The sequence below is a fragment of the Apostichopus japonicus genome, chromosome 8, assembly GCF_037975245.1.
Source record: "Apostichopus japonicus isolate 1M-3 chromosome 8, ASM3797524v1, whole genome shotgun sequence".
In the NCBI taxonomy this organism is placed as follows: Eukaryota; Metazoa; Echinodermata; class Holothuroidea; order Aspidochirotida; family Stichopodidae; genus Apostichopus; species Apostichopus japonicus.
In genome coordinates this window covers 698669-719250 of record NC_092568.1, presented here as the reverse complement: position 1 = coordinate 719250, position 20582 = coordinate 698669, and the positions used below count along the sequence as shown (strand labels likewise).

Sequence of the window (20582 nt, the reverse complement as noted above, 5' to 3'; positions counted from 1 at the left end):
ATTGTTGGAGATGAAGCAGTCCCACATTACTTTGTCCAAATTGTCCTGAACAAATTTTTCCAATTTAATTTTTCTCAATTTTGTTCTATCATATGTTTATTCCCTCCCCCTCCCCAGCCCACAATCCTGTGAAAACAGTTGCAGGGAGCAACTAGAGTTTCATTACCCAGACTATATTTCTTAAAAAGTATCATGGAAGTATTACATGGAAGTAATACATAAGTATTATAACACATCAGTGATCCCCGTTGATCAAGTAGCAAACATGTGACTCAAATGGCGCCAAATTAAAATGGCGGACTTGTTTGGGAAAGGGAGGTACGTAATCTAACAATAATTAGAAAGTCTGATACATGTAATCATTTGTGGAAAGTGTGGTTGGACCTGCACAAAAATTTTGATTATCGTTTTGGTACTTAACAAAATCATGAGCTAGACTAGATATCTAACATTTCACCATGTCGATCCGTAACTAAGTTCAATTGCGATGGCGATTGCTAAAACTTGCCCTTACTTAGTTTGCACTGACATAACGATGAACTTACTAGCCTAGGATTAACGTTAGATTAGGCTTTATGTTAGGCCTAGCCTACCGGAAAGCTATACGCCAGTTGTAGTTACGTACCATTACGATTGTACATTTTGTGTTCTTGTGGGAAATTTAAAAATGTGATTTCATAGCGTAGGCTAGGCATATTTTTCTGAACAGATGCAAACAAAAATACCAAAGCAGTGTGTTTTGCTGATCAAGATTTAACCAGTTTCACTTTATCCTCAGTTAACTTAGTGACAGTTGGGGAAACTATGCTAGTGTTAAATCATATGGGTCCTTTTTTTATTTGATTTGATCCAAATAACAATTCTAAGTAAGTTGACTAAGCATGGATTGAATATGATTTTACAGGTTACACTAACAGGCCTAAAAATGTTATGAATTTATGGAATAAATACTTCTGATCATCTATTTTACAGCATTGATAGCACCTGCACCACCAGCAGATTTGATAATATTTTGTATCGCTCACCAGGAGCCAAGGTAAGCTTACGCAAGTATAATTCCGCTCCAAATACAAATTGGAACTCTTTCAATTGAGTCGAGCTGTACAGTAACTCCTACTTAGTTTATGGATGGCAGTTTCTTGTTTTTTCAAGGTATTCCCTATGGTAGCTTCACTTCAGTTTATTGCAACAAAGATCAAAATTGTTGCTTGGCCACATCTAGACTAAGATCAAACTAATAATTCATAATATCAAGTTTGATGTAGCACCTGCTGCTAGTAAGCAACCTGTCTGTCAAATGATTAGAAGAAATTTCAACCAATTGAATAATTCTGTCTTCTAATGCTTACTTAAACATGCCTCCTTTAAATTAATCTTCCACAGAAGTTCTTCAATTTACCTGTTCGCAGTCATGTGTCGACTTTTGGTTCGTTTTCCAATGAATCATGTGACCCAAATCAGAGGCCTTTCCTGTCTCCTTTAAGTCAGATTTTAAAGCAAAAGAGACGAACTCAGCCATCCAGGGGAAATGACGCTCTGCAAGGCTCCTTCAGTGAGTATTGTGTAGCTTGGAATTCAATTATCACCCCAAGAAATAGTTAATCCGAGCTATCCTCTATTAATTTGCAAAATGCTTTGCAAAAAACGTACATATCTTTATACAAACTTTTGCAAAGATGTATAGCAGTTTTTTTTTTTATTGTATAATAGAACCATAATGTAAGTTAAGAAGCTTCAAAATTGCTACCAATATATTGATGTTCATCTTTAATTTGACAATAGTTAAACAGTGTATTGTTTTCCTGAGCATACTTATGTGGCTTCTAAGGCATTGTAACTTAGCGTCAGGAAATCATTTATCTAGTATCCCATCGCACGATGCTATGCAAATTGGTCAAGTTGCTATAGCAGTCCAAAGATACATAGCATTTTTCTACATAGGATCCATAGTACACTGTAAGAGACAATCTATAGACACTTCAAAACCTGATACACAACATTTGAAGACTAAATTATTCCCTGGGTGTACCTTCAAGCTGATGGTCACAATCATCATACTTGTAAAGCAGATTATTTTAACAATTGATTTCTTTTTTGCAATTGTTTCTTCAAGCCTTGAATGAAGAAAATCCCCCTTCATCCTCGCCGCTAACATCTCCGTCGAAAAGATCGTTGGTTCAAAAACAAACCACGACGGCCATCACTTCACAGACCAGCAAAGATTTGGAGAGCTCGGTCGGAAAGCAAATAATCGATGAAGAGGAAGAGAGAAGAACACTTGAGCAAGCTGTTATCGATTGGCCTTACAAAACAAATCCCACAGATACCCCACAGACTAATGACATGGTGCGTATCAGTGGGAAACATTAATTTTCAGAGAGGTCCCAACATTGTTTTCTTGTCATTCCTATTATGATTAAAATGTTTTCACATATTCCTAAGAAACAAGGTAAAGACTGCGTTGTTATTTTCTTTTTAACTTGCTCCCTAAATGGTGGTGAGGAGATTTCAGCCAAATCTTATGAGACCACTTAGGTTTGGGTAAGGCTCTCCCCCCCCCCCCCCCCGCCCCCTGCATTTTCTAGACCTCCATCCTCCTTCCTTCCTTTCAACCTGATGTTACAGTTCTGCTATAGTCCCTGTATACCAAACTGTTGTACATCTTTGCAGTTGTATAGCAAAGTTAGTAGTTGGCATGGATACTGCTGCCTGCATCTGTCAAATCAATTCAGCTTTTCATTTAATCTTCTTCTTTCATCCCCAGGATGATCTTATTGCGGAAAGTATAATGGAAGGTTGGTATCTCACACAGCCTCGCAAAAGAATCATTGTCATCGAAGGACACAGAATGTAAGTAGCAAAGTCATTATTAATAACTGTTTAAGCTAAAAATTATTGTTGAAGTTGAGCCTTGGGTAGGTTATTTCATTGGCAGGAATCAAACCACTTTTCTAAAGAAACAGGATAATACCTGTATAAGCTAAAGCCATGGTTTTTGTTTAGACCTGTTACAGTTCAAGCTAGTTCGATTTTGCAATTCTCCAAAATCAGTGTACAGTTTACTTTGGTGGCACAAAAGCTACAGTTTATTTGGACACCATTCCCCTTTCCTACCTCTCGCCACATGATTGTTTGAGATTTTGCTTTCCTCTGCACTTTTATACCGGAAACTTTCCAAAATATGTAATGTGAATCTATTAAGAAAAATCATCGTAAACACTTCACTTTGCAGAGGCGATCCTGAGGGTGAACTATGGCATTCTTCAGCCATATCGGAGAGAATAAAGCCAAGACTGTTGGTGACGTCATCTGGCTCCAAGTACCGACTTCGTGGATCTATGAATATTGCAATGACTTTAGAAAACGGTGAATATTAATACCCTTGGTGCACAGCTTTTAGTTTTTTGTCTATTGTCTACTATTTCTGTGTTTTTTCTGTTTTACATAATGATGTGAAGCAAGTGTTATGTTTTTTTACAGTATTAAACAAGAAGAAATGAGTAATTGATGTTTGAGGGTACCAGCAGATTATATGTAGTAAAATTAGGCTTGCACGGTAAACCGGTTTTAGTACCGAAACCGGTTTTTTTCCGACCGAATTTCGGTACTATTTTTTATTTTAAGAAAACCGAAAAAACCGGAAAAACCGAAATGTGAATTGCAAATACTGAAAAAAAAAAAGTTTGTTGACTCTGGTTTCTCCTTTTTACTGTTCTTTTGCAATATGAAAGTAAATTGCAAAAAGAGAAAGCTTTTCTGATAGACGACATTGTCAGCTACGATCCGCACACGCCATAACCAGTGCTTGAGGGTGGATAGCTAGGCCTAACATTAGGCTATGCAGCCCATATATGCGTGCATCAGTTAGGTACCTTGTAGTATTGAACTGACCTTGGTGGCCAACGTTAGTAGTTGTGAGAAGTACACACTCAAATGACGAGATGCAGTTCCAAATAAATTGTTACATCCAAAGTGTTTGTCCTCTTTGTGTTGTTCTTACTATTTAACTTCAATTTAATAGTAGAGGATATGGAGAAAATCTTTTCAAACACATTGATCACAGTTCGTGTTCAAAAAATGAACGTTAAACTTGAAAGGTTCATTGCGCAATCCACAATACAATACGACATGTACAGTCGCAGGGGGGGCTCTGTGAGTTTAACAACTAAGATGTAACAAGTAACATTAGAACAATCACGGGGGGGCTCTGAGTTTAACAACTAAGATGCAACAAGTAACTTTAGAACAATCGCGGGGGGGGGGGGTTGAGTTTAACAACTAAGATGCAACAAGTAACATTAGAACAATCACAGTCCATTATTCACAAGAGACACCTGGCTTCAGGCTTGAGTCAAGGAATATTAAAGGAGTAAAAATGTTGCATACATGGCTGAAAATTACAGTTGTTGCTGTTGTGACAATTCTCCTTTGTACGCTAATGGATTTTATTTTCTTTGTAATTTTCCTTTAAACCTTTCTTCTTACCAGTTATCAGACAAGGCGTCTCTCAGTTGGTTTTTCGTTTACGTTGATGAACACATGTTTCCAACTTAAAGGTTAACAATTTACAATCTTTGCCGACCTAATCCCGCTTTTGCCAGCGATATTTTTCAACTTGTACTTGAAAGTGTAGACGGTAAATTCTCTTCACTCCTTGAAGAGAAATTTATTTTACCGCCAAGATACCACCCGCGAACATGGCTAGAGCCTCGTGCAATTTGGTACCTTCATTGGACCAATCATATTGTAAAGCATTTTTTTTTTAAGATCTCCAATTGGTCATAATGGGGTTTACGCTTGGCCCTCATCTCCGAAAATATAACATAAAAAAAAATTAAACATATAATATAACATGACCGTGATATTTTTTTCTGAACACGAATTTGAACTTCGTGAAGTACAGTAAACACAAGACAAACGATACGTGTACGTGATGTTAGAACTTAAAGAACAAATTTTACTAACACATTTCTTTTCGATATATTTACTTCAGTTTAGTTAACGTGGGTTATAAAATGAGAGTCATGAAGGCGGTAACATTTCTTGAATTTATTATTCATGTTTTTAACAATTTACTGCGAACGAACAGACTTGAACCCGCTGTTGATAAAGCTTCAAAAATACGCATCTTAGCGATCGAGATTTGGATGTTTTCAATGCAATTCAGGAGGGGGAAAAAACCGGTTTTTGAGCCAGATTCGGTTTTTTGCTAGAGAAAAACCGGTTGTAAGTTTTCACGAAACTGTGCAAGCTTAAGTAAAATCACTTAGTTCTTACTTCCATTATATCACATCGGATAATATTTAAAACCAGTCATCGACAAAAGTGTCCAAATAGTCCAGTAAAGAACAACAATGGCTGATAGAGAGGTTCAAAAGAAAGATGTCGCAAAAGGGCAGTAAGACATTTCATGAATGGATAGGCTAGAGCATTTTGTACTTGAAATTTGCTGTAATTCACACAGAGAACCGAATATAAGGAGGTTTTAAAGAAATTTAAACTTCTTTGTTATTTAATGTTTGGAATATATATTTCAGACTCACACTAAGCATGTGGGTGACAGCTGCTTTTTGTCATTCTTTTGAACTTGGAATTTCCAAATTCTTTTGAAGAAAAATGCCAAATTTGTCATGAGCTTTCTGTCACTTTCATGAAATGATACACTTTTCTTTATTCATCTTTTTTTTCCAGGTTTCTCCCCTGATACAGTGAAAAGGTTCCTAAACGGATTTCCAGTAGACTGGAAAGAGATAATTCAGGAACAGTGTTTAAGGAAAGAAGAGTAAGTTATTTCAACTCTCATTTTGCGTCTTTCTGCTGTTTCTAACATCATCGATATTGTAGTAATTTCTCCAGTGATGTCCTCGTCTTTCACTGTTGGTTTCTTGCCAATAGCAGCAAGCATGATTTGCATTCATGTTCGTGTGTGTTTGAGAGTAGAAAGTATATGTGTGTACCAGGAGGATGTGTATGCGAGTGTGTATGCATGTGTGGCAATCGATTGCAATCAGATCAGTCAATCTGCAGTTTGATCGACAATCACCAGGGAGTATATATTGGTTGGATAATGCCCTAAAAATGTATGGGTTGCAACAAGCCTAGGGATGTCACTTCATGACCAACATTGCAAAATGCTTTGTAAACTTTTCTTCAAAAATTCCTTCACACAATGCAAATGTATACCAGTTATTCAGTATACAATTTTCAGTATTTTTTGCAACACAAAATGTGAATACTACATTATTTCCTCCAATTTACATAGCAGGTGCAGGGTTCGACTTATGGCCAAAAAATTGCATAGCAACAAATTTCGACAATTGCTATACAATATTTTTGTTGCATAGCAGTTCCCCAATATTGAATAGCAGTTTTGAAATTACCACAAAACGGACCAAATGTTGGCGATCAATGTATTAACTAGAAAATGTTTGTTCATTATTATTATTTATACTAGTGTTGCTACGATAATCGTTTTCAATATCGGTATCGGCCGATATTTGCAATATCGGCAGCATATCGGTATCGGTAAAATTTTGCCTAATTGCCAATAACAGCAAACCGATATTGAACTTTTCTTTTTAACAGCAGAGCTACCTGTACTTATTTATACTTGCAATGATTTGTTAATCTGCCCAAGAGGATCCTTTTCTTTAGCGTCAGTTAAACTCAGATTCATTTTCGATTAATATCCATGGAAACCTGACTCTCCGTAACATCTAAAAACACGTCTACGGCGCGCGAATATAACCAATGACCTTCGTGAACCTTGGCCTACACACAGCATTAGTGCAGCATATATACACTGTACTAACCATTCATTTCCTCAAAGGCCTCCGTGAAAACCTTGAACATGATGCATGCAGTAACTGCACAGTTCAGCAGTGTTGGAAAACCTTGTTCAATTTCCCGCGAACACACTGCCGATTTCCCGTCGGTGTTCGCCTGCCTAGCATAAAGGCGTGGTGTCCAGGGGCCCGTCTTAGGGCTATGGTGGGGTCATGGGGTAGAACCCCTCGTGGGGATCCTGGGGGCGAAAGCCCCCGAAAATTGTCATTTTTTGCGATGTCTGGCGATGAAAAAATTCGCAGTTGAGGATGCAAAATACTGACAACTTTTTTTATTTAAATTGTCACGAAACTGATGAAAATTTTAAAATGACAAGTTAAAGTAGCTATTTTATGTTATAAAATGAAAAGAGATTTAATCTGTCTTTCAATCTTTAAAAAGTGCAACTTACAAAACTTCCGATATTATGAAACAAACAACGTTCAGCAAAGCCCCGTTTCTAGACTGCCTAACAATGAATAGCGTGCACTATGCGTACATTTTTACAACTGCAGTGTTTAACCCTATACCCAACTACTGTACCACGGTACATGTGCTGCGAATTTGCCCAGGTACAGTACCTTCCCAACAACTGTGAGCTCATCCCCTGTGTAACACCTGTTTGTTAACATTTTTTGGGCACGTTGCCAGGGAACCTTTTAGTTACGTGAGATCCGTAACTGCCGAGGTGGTTATGCTATTTGCTTTACACTTAACTATGGTAGGATATTATTTTTTCAGGTTTTTTTTTCGCTATATGGTCAAGTGAATAAGTTGTACATTGAGTATAAACTCAATAAATTATAACTTCTACATTGTGATCGACAGTTCATAAGTTAAGGTTTGAGTGTTTGCTCCCAAATCTGACTAGGAATTTGTATCGCACAAATCGGCACAATGTGCGATGCTGATTTGGAAACGTCTCGCAAGTTGTCGTTTTGGATCGCATTTTGCGATGCGATACCGGAAAAATCGAACACTGAGCAGGTGGAAGTGTACAATAGTCAGGCATGGTAGTGCCTTTACTGATCCTTAACCCCATTCCCTTGCCCCCCCCCTGCCAAAAAAAGAAAAGAAAAAAGGCAAAGCATGTCATTTGAAATGAAAGGCACATTGTGATAGTATTTATGCCTTATGATACAAAGTATTTTGAGAAAAACTTTGGAATTGCTTTGAAAATTTTCAGTTGTCTGTTTCTTTCATTAGGGATAATAGGATCAAATCTGAGAAGCCAGTCCCGAGTGAAACAAAACCCGAGGCAAAAAAGAGAGTCGCAAGACAAGAAGAGAAGTCTTCCAAACCGAAAAAAGAAGTGAAATCCACTCCTATCACTGGTGGAAAACAACAACTTCCAAAGAGTGTTATTTCCAAGGGAGGAAGTAACAGGTCCAAATTACTGACTCCAGATACAACCAAGGCTTTTCCAAAAGACACTTTGACTACACCTGGTGAGTTTATTTTCTACAACATTCTTTTATTAGTAAACTGCCCTAGAATTTGGCATTCTCTTTTTAGCTGTTTCGTTTTTCATTGAGCCAAATATTTTCCTCATTTCTAAAATTTCTGTTGTTGTTGTCTTTCTCAAATCACATGTTGTGCAATATGAATTAATACCCACTTGAAGGAAATTGGGACGTATTGAAATAAATGCAGACAAATAATGTGTCTTTGAAAGCTTTAAATTGTACTTAATTTAAGAAGTCATGGTAAGTGAAACATTGTATATGGAGGAAAAAGTTATTAAGTTTATTCAGTCAGTAAGATATGTCCAGTTTTGTGGGAAAATTTTATTTTTATCTCAATACAGTACATGTATAGAGATATTGTAACAGTAAGTGGGACTCTCTCTTCTCTTAAAAATTTTTCAGCGTCTTCATTCAAAGTTCTTTTTCTCTGGAATTTCCAGAGCAAGCATATATCATAAAGGCCAACAAAAGTTACTATTTTTTATTCCAGAATTGTATCTCATTCTATGGCTTTTTCACCAATTTATGTCCAAATTTGGCCAAATCACTCTGAAAAACAGTTGAAACAAGCCTTTTTTGCGCACGCTCCAAAACTTATTTGTTTCCTTGTTTTTGATGATTAAGCCCCGCCTCCAAGTCTGGTTTGTAGCAGATTGGCTATGACTCAAGCCCCGCCTCTAAGTCTGGTTTGTAGCAGATTGGCTATGACTCATGGCAGCTACATGTTAGATATACGAAAATGGCCACCCTCGCGACCAATTTTCTGTACTGTTGTGAGATACGCTGCTGGTACTGGTAGTGTATTGCACACTAATTCCATATACACATTGTTGTACTGCATTTAATTTATATTAGGACTTCGTCTGTTTATAGCTCCATGGTTTTAGTAATATCAATTTAAGGATTGTACTGGTGTTCAGGTGGTTTTTCAGAGCAAGAGTCATGATAAGTTTGTTTGATTGCCCATCAGGTATTTTTTAATAATTAGGTATGCACATTGTTGTGCTGCTGAAGGCTAAGCCTAGTGCATCCTATATTAGGCCTTCATTTAGTAATAGCCACATTAGCATTGTACTGGTGGTGTTCAGGCAGTTTTGGGCCAGGGTACAGTAAGTTTGTTCGATTGCCTTACAGTGTGTTTTAATTTTAAGTTAAGTTTCCAACTTATATATTAACTGTGACTCCATAAATTTAACATAATGTTAATGGGATAATACAACAAATATTCATTTGAAATAGAGTGTATATTGTGCATTTCTAGAATGAAGCATCATTTTGAATTAACAGCTTGTTTGGTATATGTCTTTAACCCCCCCTTCCCCCCCAAAAAAAAGAGGAATTAAAAACAAAAATTATAATCTATCACATTTTATTTTCACTGGAGTATGTATAAAAGAGGAGCCGGCCATAGCATCACAACTTTTATAAGACTATAAAAATTGGATAAGGTTATGTTTTATTTATAAGGATATAAGATGTATAACTATAAGGTTATAACTTATAGGATGTATGTTTAGCTTTCTTTTGAACTTGTGATGTTTGACATCAAATATACAAAGAATTAAAAGAAAATACTAAAATGGATAGGAACTGGGGTGGCTATAGGGGAGGAGGTGGCCACCCATCACTTTCAATTAAAAACTGGTAATCTACTTGTACCTTATTTTTTCCAAGTCATAAATCCACGAAATCTTCAAGTCAAAATTATTGAAATGGAAAAACGTGGGTTGTTTTGATACTTGGAAGTGTACACAGTTTTGATGGTAGTCACCACTACAGTCTACAGTAACATACAGTAGGTTGATAGGCCTAGCTTTCTCAAGGCGGGCATCAAGAATATGGTTGAGTTGTTGGCCTCTTCTTATTAGACTGTTGTCATTGACGTCAAACTATATGACCAAAAATATTATATATATTGATATTGATAATTGTAGAGACAGAGCAAAGATATGAAACTAGGAATCAAAATTAGAACTTCCAGTATTGAGATACTGCGTCATTGATGCTCTTGTTTGATAATGCATTATGGAAAATATATGACTGCATTTAATTGATTGCTTTTTAATACTTCCCAGCAGCAGAGTTCAAGACACCAAATGTGATATCTGTAGACGAGCTAAAGTGTACCAGGAGCGGCAGACGTGTCCTACCACCTCTGGCCTACTGGACCGGGGAACGGCAACGCACCAACGTACGTCTGGACGAAGTGGAATTGATCGCTGGAACAACAGACCACACTCACACTTCGTTCAATACTCCAAAGCTGGTCGGTTTGAAAGCTGACACCGTAAGGATCCATTTTTCTTTTGTTCACACAGACAATTTGTGGCCCATCTGTGCATCCTACAGATGATGAGTCACTGCCTCTCACTGCTTTGAGCATTATTCAATAATTTATCATTTTTTTGTGGGAAATATGGTTGTGATAAAAACTCCACCACACTTGAGATCTATTCGCCCTATATATTCTATTTGCTAACTTTCACAATACTTCAGTTTTAATTTATTTTGCTCAATGTCATCGTAGTGGTGTTAGAGGCTGGTAAATTAAATTTGCACAATATACAAACACAAAATGATGGCATTGTTATACTGCACACAAAACAGAGAAAGGGTATAACAGAAAGAATTAAAGTAGAAAAAAGTTTGACTTCATGACTTTACTAAAGTGAATTGAAATGTGGATAAAAACATCAGCCACTACCACTGACACACATATAGAGGTAACGATCATTTACAAAATGGTTTCCTTTATTTATTGATAAGTCAATTTGACAACACACCCACCCCTATGAAATGTTCTCTGTAAAGGCTAGTTGTTGTCTATCCAGTAGATATGTTAGGCTGCACTATGTAGTATGTACAATGTAGGCTACATCATGTTCGACAGTTTACTGTAGTAGATCTTTGTTAACATAGCAGACCAATCCTGGTTATAACAGAACACAACCTGAGAATAGAATGACAGCTATTAATGCTCAAAAGTTTTAAACACCAGTTAAACAGAATTTGTTTGCTTACATATGACAAGAAGATGATCTTGTGCACATGCATTTTGCTTATTACATTCTCAATCCAATAAAAGAAATTCTTGAGATGAAACATTCAGTCATGTCACTTTCAATTATGTATCACATGGGACCTTAGTACATTCCAGGAATAAAGTTTTGTCAGGACTTGAAACAGAATTTTCATTTAGGTTTTTAGCCTAGTTTTTTGCTCCCTATCTTAAGTAAATAGTATAGTACTCATGTACCTTTAATTCTTTTATAGACTGTTCTAGAAGGTAGCTCTGTAACCTCACGAGTGAAACAGAGACATTCTGCAAGGGGCTCGGCAAAAGAGCAAAGAAGTGTCGACGAACGTAGAACAACAGAGGCAAGGAAAACGACAAAGAAGAGTAGAAGAACGAAAGCAACACGGAAAGAGAGCGTCTCTAATGACCGAGCAGGAAAGAGAGGCATCAGAAGAGATGAACCACCTACAAAGAAAAACAAGAGGGAGAAGACATCTGGGTTTGTTCCAGAGAGAACAGAATCTTCAAAGACCAGAGCTTCGAACAGGATCAAAGTCAACGAGTCGACTGTTGGGGTGAAGACAAAGAGAAGAACCGAAGAAACTGAGAGTGTGTCATCGGAAAGCGAATCAGAATTGGGGCAATATTGGACCAGAAAAAGTACCAGAAGGACCATAACCAGGAACAGGGGTATTGAAGAGGACCTCAGTACCCAAAACCATTGCAGTGGTAGGGGGCAAAGTCAGACCAAGAAACAGGGAGACGTTATCGGTGAATGCGATAATAAAGTAGTCAAGGTTCTGGAACAGACATCTGATACGGAAAGTATGAAGCAAGCGAGAAGTCAGACCAGGTCTATTCCCACCGAGAAGAGGAAGGAATCTCTTAACTTTAATCTCTATGGCGATATCTTGGGAATACTCGCCAAACAGAAACAGAGACGGGAAGAGATGAAATTTCAGAGACGGAGCTCCAGTAGTTCACCGGGCAGCGACCCTGATGTATTTGACTCTGGAGTAAACAAAAGTAAACTTGGAACGGAAACCACCCGGAATGAAGCATCTCCAGAGATGCCCGATGAATCGGCCTCACGAAGCAACACCCGTGATAGAAGCTCTGTTGGGAGAAGGAATTTCACAAGAGGCAAAAAGAGTTTCCGTAATGACTGCACTTTAACAGGATCATTTCAGACAACTCGTGGGGTTCGTAGTAGTCAGGATCAGACAGGAAGCGAACATGGTGACAATAAAATAGCTTCGCTTCGAACCGAAGGGGAAAATGATGGAAATGAGATAAACAAGGACACTGGCAAAGAGGTAACACGACCAGCAAGTGCTAGGACGAGGACTGCCCAAAGGAATAACGAGAGGGCATCTGACAAAGAGAACGAAAGGGGCAGTGATGAATGGAAAGAAGATGAAGTTGAGAGATTGGAAAGGTAAGACATCAAGTTATCAAGACATTTGAGAGTATACTCTCAAATACTTGATGTACGTACCGAACTGACGTAATGTTACATTGAATGGTGAATTTAGGCACTGAATTGTTGATATGTTGTTGACTGTTAGAATGAATTGCCATCAGTCTAGGTTGCATTTTGACACCAATTGCATTAATGTTGAGATACGACCTTTGGGATATCATATTTCAAATGAAAAATAGCAAAATTATAAGACGTTATTGGATACAACAATATCTGAGGCTCATTAATTGTGGCTGGTGGAAGAAAAACTAACACACACACCATTATTATGTCTGTTTCCTCAACGTGACACAAAACTGTATGAAAATATATAAGATTTTTATTTCCTCAGATAAAGTATTTATTTTGTATTACAACTTTATTTTAAGGACAAATTGTGTTAATTGTCATCCAAGGGTGCTCTCTTGTTTATGTGAAGTTCAGGGAACATGCTTTGATGGATTTCTGAGAAGTTAAAAAATGATGGATTAAACATTTAGGCCTCCACTGAGGAGCCGACGTTATTATCAACGTTATCAGACAGTGCCTTTTGAGATGTTTTCTCAATTTTTCTTTTGGGAAATGAATATTTTCTAATACTAAAATCCCATCATACTGCAGTAAATTAGTCAAGTTTATTTTCAGAATAATAAAGAGTCCATAATTTTTGGAAAGTTATCTGTTTGATCTAAGTATTTAATTTGCAAAAGCGTCTGCGAGATGAAATCTTCATAAATCAAATGGAATCATGAGGTACTTTGTAGTTAATATTCATGAGACAAAAACCGAACAATTGCACTCTTATTTAAAGTGAAACTTGGTCGGTTTGGTCAGGGTTGGGAATTTGAAAAAATCATAAATGTGTGTGTGTTGGATGGGGGAGGGGGGGGGGGGAATGTTAAAAAGCAGTGTTTTAAAGAAAAGAGTGTTCAACAGGTTTTTCGTTTTTATCATTGTAAGGTGCCAATATGTATCACAGATGTTCATGTCTCTGGTTCGTGAACAATTCCAGAAATGGCCCATCTTTGCAGGAAATTCAGCAAGGTGTTTTTCAACTCTGGGTTTTGGTAAAAAATTCTGTAAATGGGAAACCAAATATATACATGATACAAATGCTTCACAACAAGTTTCTGTGATTTCTAATATCTTCTCTTACAGTGCGCTACGATGTATTCCTGGAACCTCAAATGACTATTGGCAGAGGGTGTCAGATAAAGTCGGTACCAGACAAATTAAAGAATGCAAGGCCAAAAAATCTTCATTATTGAAGGCCGACAAGGTGTCTGGAAACACGAAGAAATCTACCAATGAGACAAGCAGAGGTATATTGAAATATTCATCTGCAGTGCACTGATTCACTAAATTCTCCAAATGTATTTACCTCGTATGACAGTCCTTCTCCATTATAGTGTATATTAACCTCTACTCAAGATGCATGTGGACAGTCCTTCTCCATTTACCGTGTATATTAACCTCTACTCAAGATGCATGCGGACAGTCCTTCTCCATTCATAGTGTATATTAACCTCTACTCAAGATGCATGCGGACAGTCCTTCTCCATTCATAGTGTATATTAACCTCTACTCAAGATGCATGCGGACAGTCCTTCTCCATTCATAGTGTATATTAACCTCTACTCAAGATGCATGCGGACAGTCCTTCTCCATTCATAGTGTATATTAACCTCTACTCAAGATGCATGCGGACAGTCCTTCTCCATTCATAGTGTATATTAACCTCTACTCAAGATGCATGCGGACAGTCCTTCTCCATTCATAGTGTATATTAACCTCTACTCAAGATGCATGCGGACAGTCCTTCTCCATTCATAGTGTATATTAACCTCTACTCAAGATGCATGCGGACAGTCCTTCTCCATTTACCGTGTACAGGGATGTGCCCAGGATTTCCTGAGTGCCGGGTTTACTGATCGCCATCCTGGGGAAGGTGCTCAGATGCCAAATGCTGGCACTTGTGTAGCTTTTTTAAGCACATGTCATAATTACTAGTTTTGCTAACAATTTACATTTTTAAATTTTTTTTGTGAAATATATTACGTACCTGGTGAAAGTTATTAGTTTGTTTCAAAGAGATTTTACAAGGGAACGATTGCGAGCAGTAAGTAATGTTTCTTGCATGCGTAACTGATGCATTATAAGTCTGTATGATATTGGCATAGGGTAGGCCCAATTTATGTTGAATATATTGTTAGGAATGTCGGGATTTTAGATGAAAATAGTGCTGGACAGGATTCACAATTTTTGAGACAGTGCTGGGCGGTAATTTTTAGTGCTGGGTGGGGCCGCCCAGTGCCGCCTAGCGTGGGCACATGCCTGCGTTTATATTAACCTTTCCTCAAGATGAGGACAGTCCTTCTCATTCCATTTCACTGTGTATATTAAGAACTATAAAGCTGAAAAAGGCTTCATCAAATTTGCCTTTAAGGAGCACTCTAAGCTATTAAGATATTTCAAAGGTGTTTGTCTCCAAACACCCACGTAATACATAGAACAGGACATGCAGTCAATGTTTTTAGTTTTTTGATCTGTGAGATGTCAACAATTACTTTTTATAGTAAAGTGATTTCATTATGAGGTAATCATGGCTCTCTTCCCAGTTTATTGCCATTCCATTTTAAATGTCCCAAAGCTGTCAGCTTGGTTAGCATTCAAGTCTTTAAATATGAAATATCTATTAATTATTGGAACAGTAAACAAATATTGAATATTTTCAAACAATTTTTTTTTTCAAACAAATTTTTTGTTGTAAAATTCCCTTGATTATTGTCATTTTGTATGTTAACTTTAAATATTTCATTTTGCGTTTCTCTGGCAGGTCCTGTCACCCTTAATGCCAGGAAGGGAACTCTACGTCGCAAAAGACAACTCAGGGAATTGGCAGAGCATCACAATATGGGCTACGAGGAAGATCTGCTAGATAATACTCCTTACAAGAAAACGAGGAGACACAAGGTATCCTCAGTTATGTTTAAAACAATAGCTTATTGTTTGTAAAACGATTTCTTTAATTTGTTCAATTGCCAGCACAGTGTGTATAACTCTAGTCCTGTAAAAGGGTTTTCCGCTAGCTGAAGTTATTGCCTAGCAAACATGCTGGAAAATTTTCTGAACCTTTGGGTAAAAAGCACATCCTCATAGCATGTTGAATTGCAAAGATAAGAATTTTTCAGCTTTTATTTTGTAAATACATTTGGCAACAACTGAATGGATGTCATAAGGACACTTAAGCTGAATATTTATTTTTATAATTTGTAAATCATCCACAGACAAAAAAGAATATTTTCAAAAAGATACATTTTTTATGGAAAAAAAATATAGACAAATGTGACAGCTAACCGAAATTTTTTCAAATGTATCAGGTTTGAGGAATAAATCAACGAGGAGGTTACTATAGACTTAGAAAAGCGTTGGAAGAGCATTTGCCCAGATGACATCACAATCCCATACTATGATCAGATTTACTAGAGTAGTCAAAGCTTTAGCCATTCAAAATAGGTTAAATTCAATCAACCTTATCTCGAGTTAGGGGCAAGAAATTGAGTCGGGGTTTTTCGACCAGCAGTGTGAAAATATCTTTTCTTCAGTTTAAGATTCACATTTCTTGTCATCAGAATATGGTTTTTAAAATAATTTTGAGTTTGTAAGAAAGATGTCAAAACTATTATTTTGAAGATGTAGTTGATGAAGTCATGTCTTGTACAGCAGAGTTTTCTGGTCATATGCCCGAAAGTTTAATTTCATTCGAGTTGCACGGTTGTCATGGTTACAGATCTAGGTGAATTTTTCCTCATTTTTCTACATGGTGTTGTGCTAATAACTGCTGCACACATGCAATTTTTTACAGTATTATCAAAAGGTGGAATATTTTAATAAAAAATAATGTGGGGCAAAAGGTGAATATTGCTTAAACAGTTGTAAATCCCTTTATCTCCTGTTTGGTTAACATAAAGTTCAATCTATTTTGTTCATTCATATAATAACTTTTGCCCGGTCCTGATATATACATAACAGAGAGAGAGAGAGATCTCTGACATGTGTTTGTATATGTATATACACAAACCACTTATATTGAATTGTATTTGAATAGTGAGTTGTTTTCTACTAATCTCTTGATCTAATCTCTTTCAATCAGATTCCGCTGTGTGACGGCAGCGACGAAGAGTCAGATGACAGTATTCCCTGCAGTAAGACCCCCTCACTCAATATGCCCAACATTGAACCATTCTCAACAAAGAAAACACCACACCCTAATTGGACACCAGGCCTCCTTCAGAGTGTCAACAGGTTAGTCAATTGTCATACCCTAAAAAGTCTATCAGATTGCCTGAATACCAAATACAACCCCCCACCCCCACCCCACCCCCCCTCCCCCGGACACACACACAGTCCTGCACTTATCCCTCAATGATAAAACTTAGTTTATGACTTTAATTCTATATTGGTTTTGTCTTGGCAGGTGAATGTGAATATATGTACATATATTTGCATTTTGTTGTTCATTAGCTATTTGTCCATCACTCCATAATTATTTTGTTTACTTTAATTTTATTGGCAAATATGTAACCATATATTTCATGTTTTGTTCCACAGGGATAAAGCAGAACATTATATATACCGTATGCAGAAAAGAAAGGGCAGAACCAGACAAAAGACAACACCAGTGGCAGGAAGGGTAAGGGGAGTAGCTTATTATCGTATTTTATTTTTGGTGAGAGATTTGAGATGGACGTTCACAGGAGGGATATTGACAACAAAAACAGCTTCCCACTATATTTGTTTCGGAATTTCTACTTTGAGAGAAACATTCCATTTATTTCAGCTTGTTTCCATGATCCTGTCCGGCCCACCAGGAACGTTCTCTTGCTATGAAACATTCATTCACATTGCAAAGAAAAGTGTCTCTCAAAACTTGACAAATTCATTCCTGGGATGGAGGGGGGGTGGAAAACCCAAAAGTTGGTCACAAAAATTTGCGTAGGATTTTTTAGACGTCATAGTAATTATTTACTGTTGACTGAGCTTGCTGGTGGAGATCTATTAAGATATTTTTTAATATTAATTCCGTAGTCCAAGCTAGCTCTTCATTCATTCTGAACATTCTATTCTGAGGTGTGCGTTTCTGGTGGGTCATGGCTCTTCTCACGAAAGATTCTGGTTGGTAGGCCTAAAAGCTTGCAGAATACTGGTTTTGCTGTTATAACTCAGAAAGAAATTGTTAAAAATTTCAAATTAAAACACAGAATTTGTGATTTGTGATCATTTGCTTGTTATCCGCAGCCCCTAACAAAATTTGGTACCAAACAGAACAAATTTCAGAGTCGATTTAGTGACAAAGAGTTACAGCAGGCCTTTGAAGTTAAGGAAATAACTGAAGAGGACGACTCGGACCAAGAGAAAGATTACTACTGGTCTGATGAGGAGGAGGAGGAGGATGGAATGAAAGCTTAAATCTCCATCAGGAGGAAGTAGATAGCTTCCAGAGAATCCTGCGAATGAACCAAAAGGACTGCTACCATATATGCTACATGTGGTCTAACTGTGTAGAAACTGGTCCACTTCCGCCATATCCAGACTTAGGTTGCAACATTATTCCTGCAACTGCCAGTGTAGCAAAATTACTGCTGTCAGCCTAAACCCAGGCCAAATGTGACCTGCAAAGAAAATGGTTCATGGCGAAGACTTCTCCAGAATAGCTTTTGCAACCAAAATGACTGCTTCCCTGCCACCTACCACTGAGGTTACAAATGTGGTATTACTCAACATAAAGGGATTCAATAGTTCGGATGGCATTAAATATCTCTACAAAACTGTGAAGTTGTCCTTGATAAGTTAGGAAATTGTTTCTCCAATCACATATTAGATTATGAAATGCTCAAGTCATTGTGGTGGAGCTATTGAGCAATATTTTCAAATTGCAAAAATATTGAAGCAGGTTATTTGCATGTCGTAGCATATCGTGATAAAAAGTTTGTACGCTCCTGTAAAGATATCGTACATAACAGGGAAGAGTTTGTCTGGTATCGTATGTGCAAAGTGGATAAATTGCTGCAAACATGTATAGCAGTATTTTGAAAACAGAACCAGATTACCTTCAGTGTTTTAATATCTAAAAAAAATACTACACAAAATGTGTTTTACATAATGATTGTTTTTCATTGGACATGTGTAAAACTAAAGGTTTCCTTCTTCAAATACAGCTGGTTATGGAGCAGTTTTCATCTTATTCTGGAACTTTCCCATCACCAGTTTCGAAGAAAAGGACCCTCCTAAAATGGTCAAAACCTCTGGTATCACATGATCATTCTTTTCTTGGTTTATTTCCTGTTCGGCCGGTCATAAGAATGGCTAGGCACTTTGTAAACACTTGCCTGTTGGTTACTATAGCAATAAACACTTGCCTGTTGGTTACTATAGCAATAAACACATGCCTGTTGGTTACTATAGCAATAAACACATGCTTGGTGGTTACTATATCAATTGTCTATGTGATACTATATGCACAGCATTGAGAAAGTCTCATGTATCCATGGGGATTTGTTTACATATGAGATGTCAATGGACGAGCGGGCTTATCTAGCTGCTGGAGTGGCCAAGGTGATGTCAGTTTCTCTGCAGAATGAATTAACTTCTTTCTAGGTCACTAATGAGGTAGCAAGCAAAATGATTTCCAAACGATACAAATTTTGGGTTTAAGTGAAACCATACATCCATAGCTATCACTAAATTTTGAATTAACTTTTGTTTTCTGTGAAGTGTGCAACAACATTAAACATTGGTGACTCGCTATGAAAATTGTTTTGAAATCACTTGTGACTTACAACTATCTTCCTTACAACTATCTTCAAACTGGTTTATAAAATATGTTTAATATGTTTAACACTTGAAATGTATCTTGCTAGCCAAGAAAGCTGCCTTTAAATTTTGAAATGACTGTGTTATATAAATGTAATATCAAGCAATATGAACTTTTAGTTGGACATTTCAAATGTTTGGTCCTTGGGTTACAGATTTACTGACCATTTTGTTAGTGGACCAGGAGATGCTTGGCCTCTTCAAGATTCAGTATTGGTTTATTAATTTTATATCAGATATTTTATTACTAAAAACATTTATAATGGATGAAATTTGGTTGGCCTTTTAATAATTAATATAATTTTTGTACTGTACACATGTGACGTTACAACTAGTCAGTTTTAGTTTTAGTTATTGTGAGAAATGTTACTGATTGTTATTAACAATATAAACACATATCCTGTAAAACTGTGTATAGACTAAGCATGTGTTGTAAGGTTTGGTAGTAATTTTGAATTATTTGGTTTTTTTTTTCCATTTGCCTCTTAGATCAGTTATCCACTTCCTGCAGTAAAAGGCAGTGTTTAGCCTGTCAAAATAGCTTGCATTCAATCAACCATATCACCAGGTAATGACACAATACTGAGATCGGTTTTGAACTGATTGCGGAATATGTTTCTTTCCATACAAGTATAACATCTGCATTCAGAGTATCCCTTTCAAGAAAAGCTTCCCTTAAAGGGAAAGCTACCTAACATTATTATTCAAATCAAACAAATAATTACTGATGTCTTTTCATTTTACATGAGAGGCTTTTACTCGTGAGTGAACTTATGGTAGTATTAGCTATTTCTTTCATTCTTGACAACCCTACAAGAAGATACAATAAACTACTATACAGTAACCTCACAACTCGAGTTTCTTGGACTGTTTTTCTTTAATTTTTTTTCTCCAGTTTTTTGGGGTTTTGACCTCTACCAAAAACAAAAATTGTGACACT

General features: G+C 36.9%; 1 protein-coding gene across 2 annotated transcripts; it reads left to right on the top strand.

Moving 5' to 3' along the window:
- The first annotated feature begins 231 nt into the window (after positions 1 to 231).
- Positions 232 to 20494, top strand: LOC139970782 (uncharacterized). 2 transcript variants are annotated; one of them, XM_071976775.1, is made up of 15 exons: positions 232 to 318; positions 973 to 1036; positions 1384 to 1552; positions 2114 to 2346; positions 2765 to 2850; positions 3233 to 3366; positions 5692 to 5782; positions 8032 to 8273; positions 10370 to 10578; positions 11565 to 12745; positions 13928 to 14091; positions 15606 to 15742; positions 16923 to 17074; positions 17381 to 17462; positions 18068 to 20494. In XM_071976775.1, exons 1-15 carry the CDS (start codon positions 293 to 295, stop codon positions 18236 to 18238), a joined length of 3141 nt encoding a protein of 1046 aa, XP_071832876.1. In that variant the 5' UTR covers positions 232 to 292; the 3' UTR covers positions 18239 to 20494. The 2 variants fall into 2 exon arrangements, with proteins under 2 accessions (XP_071832876.1, XP_071832874.1); XM_071976773.1 differs by having other exon boundaries at positions 10367 to 10578.
- Positions 20495 to 20582: the final 88 nt, after the last annotated feature.